The 6,308-nt window shown below is 36.9% G+C and overlaps 1 protein-coding gene across 1 annotated transcript in view; it reads right to left on the bottom strand.

The window, feature by feature from the left end:
- LOC139153880 (uncharacterized) overlaps positions 1–6,308 on the bottom strand; it is a 39,031-nt gene continuing 32,723 nt past the window's right edge. Inside the window, exons 17-19 of the mRNA XM_070728301.1 lie at positions 3,512–3,676; positions 2,195–2,241; positions 1–96 (exon numbers count right to left, since the gene is read on the bottom strand). Coding sequence (XP_070584402.1) covers positions 2,234–2,241; positions 3,512–3,676 — 173 coding nt within the window. The 3' untranslated portion in view covers positions 1–96; positions 2,195–2,233. The remainder of the gene's footprint in view (positions 97–2,194; positions 2,242–3,511; positions 3,677–6,308) is intronic.

Genomic DNA, 6,308 nt, shown 5'->3' with positions numbered 1-6,308 from the left:
TAGAAAGAATGTAGCATGGCATATAGGTGTAACTTCTATTCAAAAATTATCATTCCTGGAATCACAAATATCCAATATTTTCTTGACTTTAGTCATCTGTGAAGAAAAGAAAAATAATGTAGGTATAATGTTCAAGAGGGTTCAATATTTCCACCTGCAAAAGTCAGAAAGTTATTGCAACATAAAATAAATTTAAAATTTATTTCTGTTCTATTTTATTTTGTAGATGCCAAAAATTATAATTGTAATGTAGATACTGATGAGTCAATATGAAATCTAACTCTGCTCATCTTTTGGCTGCATTGTTTAAACCAATATTATAGATAATCCAAGCAAATCAACAATGTAATTTTCTGTTTATAAAAGTGAGTGCATTTTTTTTCATATATAATGCTTGAGTTATTTCTAACGTTTGTAAAATATTATTGAAAATCAATTTGAATATGTTAATTAAAAATGAAAATAGGTATTAGAATTTTGAATTCATTGATTTTAGAAATATTTTCAAAGAAAGGTTTAGAGTTTTAAAATGAATTTTTAAAAATGTTTTTCCCCTTTAAGATTAAAGAGTCTGAGAGAGTGTAATAAATTATGTTAACATCAATGATGATAGTATATAATGATTAATAAATCTAAACAGAAATATAGATTATTTTCCACAGCAAGAAAAAAATAGAATGATTAAATTAAAAGAACATATTTAATTTTGCTTCCATTGGGAAACTGCTTCTGGATTTTGTGCTTGTAATGGAAAAAAGGGAACGTTTGATTTTGGTTTTGATGATTAGATAGATATGATATTATAGCTAGTATATATTATTGTATAAAAGTAAAAAGCTGAGATTGCAACAGTGATGGGCTCCTACGGGTACGGTCAATTACACAGATCCGGTAGAAAAAGTTTGGTCAGATACACAGAACCTCTGTTTTTTTCCTTCTGGACTCTGAGTATGTTTTTCCTACCACAGTATATGAGACTGAATATGTATAATTTTAGAAGAGCTGTGTGTGTGTGTGTGTGTGTGTGTGTGTGTACATACAGGTACAATTTATATAGTAGATAATGTATATTTTTGTGTACCTGTGTGTAATATATATACCACATATGGTATATATACACAGAATTAAATCATCACCTCGAGGTTCAACTACTGAAATGCTCTCTACATGGAGCTACCTTTGAAGAGTGTTCGGAAACTACAGATTGTGCAGAATGCAGCTGCAAGAGCAATCATGGGCTTTCCCAGATACGCCCATGTCACACCAACACTCTGCAGTCTGCATTGGTTGCCGATCAGTTTCTGGTCACAATTCAAAGTGCTACTTGTGACCTATAAAGCCCTTCATGGCATTGGACCAGAATATCCCCAGGACCGCCTTCTGCCGCACGAATCCCAGCAACCGGTTAGGTCCCACAGAGTTGGCCTTCTCCGGGTCCCGTCTATGAAACAATGTTGTCTGGCAGGACCCAGGGGAAGAGCCTTCTCTGTGGCGGCCCCGGCCATTTGGAACCAACTTTGGAACCAATTCCCCCCAGAAATCAGAATTGCCCCCACCCTCCTTGCCTTTTGCAAACTCCTAAAAACCCAGGCCATTTCATTTTATGTATGGTTTGTTTGGGGGTGCATGACTGTTTTTTATAATAAGGGTTTTAAACTGTTTTTTAGCCATTAGATTTGTACTTTGTATTTTTGTTGTAAACCGCTCCGAGTCTCCGGAAAGAGGCGGCATACAAATCTAATAAATAATAATAATAATAATAATAATAATAATAATAATAATAATAATAATAATAATAATTTTTTAAAAAATAGTATATTTTAGATATTTGCTAATAGTAAATAGATAGGGAAATTGTATCTCCTTGAGGCAAGGAAAGGCCAGGCACCCTAACCCTAACCCAAATCCTTGACGTGAGTGATGTCAAGTTGGCCACTTTTAAGTCAGTCACATGACCTTAAACCACCCCCTGGCCACATGATTGTCAAGCCCCTCCCACCTGGTCAAATGGCTGGCAAGACACACCTGCAAAATAAGTCCCACCCACAGTGTGGTAGTAAAAATATTTGCAGCCCTTCACTGGGTAGTAATGTTATTAATTTCTACTATGCTAAAAAGAATTCCATAGCCAGATCTTTTCCCCACCTAATCTTAGCATCTTAAGCATCTCGTCCCCTTTCCATTTTTGTCCTACCTGGGGAATCACACATATTGTCTAACAGGCCTTCCTGGTTTACAGTCCTAGAAGGAATGATAGATGGTCAGTTTCATAATATACATAGATACAGTTCAGCTGCTTCCAAAGTAATAAAGAAACATTTCTTTTTAATACATAATAGGTTATCAAAGCCTGGATACCTACAGGATCAGACCTATCTCCTGTAACTTCTGTCCAGCCATTTAACTTTGAAGAAGTTGGAAAAGTCCAAATCCAAGATGTAGAAAATGTCATCTTGCAGGACCTAGGATCATGATGGCAACTCTATGGCACATTTGCCACAGGTGGCAAGAGGAGTCATATCTAAGGGCATGTGAGGCATTGTCCTATGTCAGCTCCAGTGCACATGCGCGTGCTGTCACCTGATTTTCAGCCTTGAGGAAGACCGTTTTCACCCTCTGGAGGCTTCAGCAGACTTCAATTTTTCTAAACTTCCAGTTTGCCTATTGGGCCATTTTTCATCATTCCCAGGCTTCATGAGTCTGGAGGCATGTGGGGGGGGGGGGAGCAGCATGGTGGTTGTGTGCATGCGTGGGGGAGGGCATGGGGGAGGGCATGCGCACACACACCCTTTTGGCACACAAATCAAAAAAGTTTTATCATCACTGACCTAGGAGATGGCCCTCCCCTGTAGTTGCATCCACTCTGCAAAATAGCATTCTTCCTGACTATGCTGCATGTTCATACATCTTTAAGGACCTGGCTCTTCCAACAGGATTTAGGACAGATAGTTTTATAATCTACTCTGTAGTATTGAATTTATATTACATGATGAGTAACAAGAAAACTGGAATATTTTTCAGATAGTTTCATAATCTACTCTGTGGTATTGAATTTATATTACATGATGAGTAACTGGAAAACTAGAAAATTTTTCTTTGATGTACCATTGGTATTATTAATTATTCTTTATAGGATTAAATTGTTGGTTTTAAATCTAACATGTAAGATGCCTAATGTTGCCCAGAAGTGGCATTCAGGTTGATTAAGGAAATAAAGAGCTACCCTAATTTTTAATCAAATAGGATAATGATATCAATAAATTAAATATGGACTTCCATCTAATTCAGAGATACCTTTTTTTCTATTTTAGTTTGCAATAACCACCATGACACATTTATTTTCCTACTTTATGTAGACATTATTCTTAAATTTGGTATGTTGACTAAAAATTTGTACCTAGGTATTTTAAGGGATTTTCACATTTTGATTTCTTTTTAGTATGTGCTGCCGAAACAAGCAAACACATTTTGATTTCTGATTCTTAGCGTAGCAACTTCTGATTTATCTTACTTGTATCAGCACAGTAGCTCCATTCCCGGTCTCTGTCATAGTTCTCTGTGACAGAACACCAAAATCTTCCATCCTCTGAATTTTGATTGGTGCAAGAAGTTAATCTTTTCCCATTGTAGACGAATGGAAAAACACAGTGCTTGCCCTTAGAGTTGCCTTCATATTCTGTAGATATTAAAAACACAAAAATAAGGAAGGGGGTAACTCTTGTATTGAGATGAACTTTAATCTTATCTAGTAAATATTCCAAACATTTCAATTCCCTTGAAATTGTCCCATCAAGGACTGAAGGCCCAGGACCCCAGATTCCATTTTCCAAGCTCCATCTTTAACCTCTTTTCTTATAAAATTGTCTATCTGTCTGTCTGTCTGTCTGTCTGTCTGTCTGTCTGTCTTCCTCTCTCTCTCTCCTTCAATACATTTCATACCTATCAGCACCAACATTGGAAAAATGCCAAAGTTATACAACAAAGCAAGTTCTAAATGCTTGATTAGGCTAAAAGTACACATTACCAAGAAAACATAGTTGTATAAGATGCAGTTAGAAAAGAATCTACAAGCTTGTGCAAGAAGACCTAGAAAAGTAAGGCAACATGATATTTAGCTTGCACTGTAGGACAAACAGGATTTTAGAATAGAAAATAGAATAGAATGTAATAACTGTTTGAAATCATAATGGCACTGAAAAATAATGACTTACAACCAGTCCATGTACTTATAAATGTGTCTACTTCACAAAGCATCTATTTATGACAGCAGCAATCTGGATCATGTGATCAACATTTACAAATGTCTGACAAGGAAAATCATTAAATCAAAATTCACAATCACATAATTTCATGCCTAACAATCATGAGTGATTGATAGCCAACTGGGAAGGTCACAAACCTATCAATTCATAAACCCTTATGATCCCGATTCAGGCACTTCACAACCAGCATGTCTTTATAATGATTACAGCATCCCACAATTACATCATTGCCAATTGTGAGTTTCACAGCTGGCTTCTGACAAGCAGAATCAATGGAGAGACTGGCAGTAAGTAGGAAATTAGTGCCTTATGATATCATGTACTATAACAATCACAACAAATAATTCACTTAACAACCAGAGAAGAACTGATATATGACCGGCACGATCACATGACCTTTCACTTAATAATCATGCAATTTAGCAACAGAATTGTTGGTCCCTATTAGAGTTTTTACCTGAAAACTACCTATACTTTCTTCTGCAGCATTTGCAAAATACACATTGCCCTCCTGCTTCAGGTGCCTTGTCAAAACATGGGCAATACTTATGGGCAATACTTAAATATTATGTCCTAGTTTATTTTTATTTTTGCTGCTACTGTCTATTTTTATTCTTCTAACAAAGTCTTCAAAAATAATTATGTAGAGGAGAAAGGGACTATGTCCTTCATCATGCTAGTTGTCTGAAAACTGAGTAGAATAAAATTAAGAGAAGACAGCAAAAGAAAACTCAAGTCTAAAACAGATTAGAAAAAGCATGGGTTAGGGTTAGGGTTAGGGTTAGGGTTAGGGTTAGGGTTAGGGTTAGGGTTAGGGTTAGGGTTAGGGTTAGGGTTAGGGTTAGGGTTAGGGTTAGGGTTAGGGTTAGGGTTAGGGTTAGGGTTAGGGTTAGGGTTAGGGTTAGGGTTAGGGTTTGCACTGGAAAATGTTGAAAGAAAATGCAGGGCGTCCTGCATAAGCCACGCCCACAGTGTGGTAGTAAAAAGTTTGGTAGCTCTTCACTGCCTTTGTCTGACAGGGAGCTATTGAGAGGGGACTTTCTTCCCCTTACTTTTATACCCATCATCCCTGCCCTCTCCTTTCCTCCTCCCATGGACTTCTCATACCCACCCTGTCTATGATCCCGGCACTTTGCCCTAAATCCACCAGGTATTTTCCCATTGGTCCATTGGATGGCAAATGTCACAGCTAGCTTTCCAGAGGAAGTGGCGAAGGAACTGACATCACAAACAATTGCTTCTCTAGGACCCCACACTCTCGCTCCTTAACCATCCAGGTGTTCCACAGTTATGCTGGAACACACAGAGAGACACACAGATACACACACACCAGGGGTGTCTTATGTGTACCAACTTTGATTGAGATTTCTGGAGCCGTTCCAGAGTTATGCTTGAACATACATACATACATACATACATCCTTTATATATATGCTCTGTTCTTCAATGAGTCTGCGGAAAACAAAACCAACTAGTAACTAACAATACCAGACTTGATAACTGTCTGGATTTCATCTTCTGCAACAGCAAAAGTGCAATATATGGCTTACAAATAACAGAACCATTTTCCAATAGTGACCACAGCATGATAAACTTCAGTCTCAACCTAAGTCATACTATGATCCACCAAAATAATACAACATCAAAATTCAATTTCAAAAAAGTGAACTAAGAAATCATTGAAGCCCACCTCTCAACATTAAACTGGAAAACTCTATTCTCTGAATGCTACACTACTGATGACCACTACAACACATTCCTACTCAAAATGAAAATTATCATCAGACTTCATGTACCTCTAACATGTACCATAAACCCCCAAAAAATAACCTCCCCATCTCAATAAGAAAATTACAAACAAGAAAAAAATCTCTCTGGAGGAAAAACGAAAAAGGAGAAGTTTCCAACTTCAAAAGCCGATATAAAAGCATTTGCAATCAAATAAAAGCAGAATGCCTGAACTACTACAGCAAAAAAGAGGAAAACCTCCTATGCACCAAATTTAATAGAGCTTTCTACAACTTTGTCAACAATAAACTAAAAGACT

Source organism: Erythrolamprus reginae, chromosome Z, assembly GCF_031021105.1.
Source record: "Erythrolamprus reginae isolate rEryReg1 chromosome Z, rEryReg1.hap1, whole genome shotgun sequence".
In the NCBI taxonomy this organism is placed as follows: Eukaryota; Metazoa; Chordata; class Lepidosauria; order Squamata; family Dipsadidae; genus Erythrolamprus; species Erythrolamprus reginae.
The sequence above is the reverse complement of the archived record's forward strand: the minus strand, read 5'-3'. Positions and strand labels throughout refer to the sequence as shown.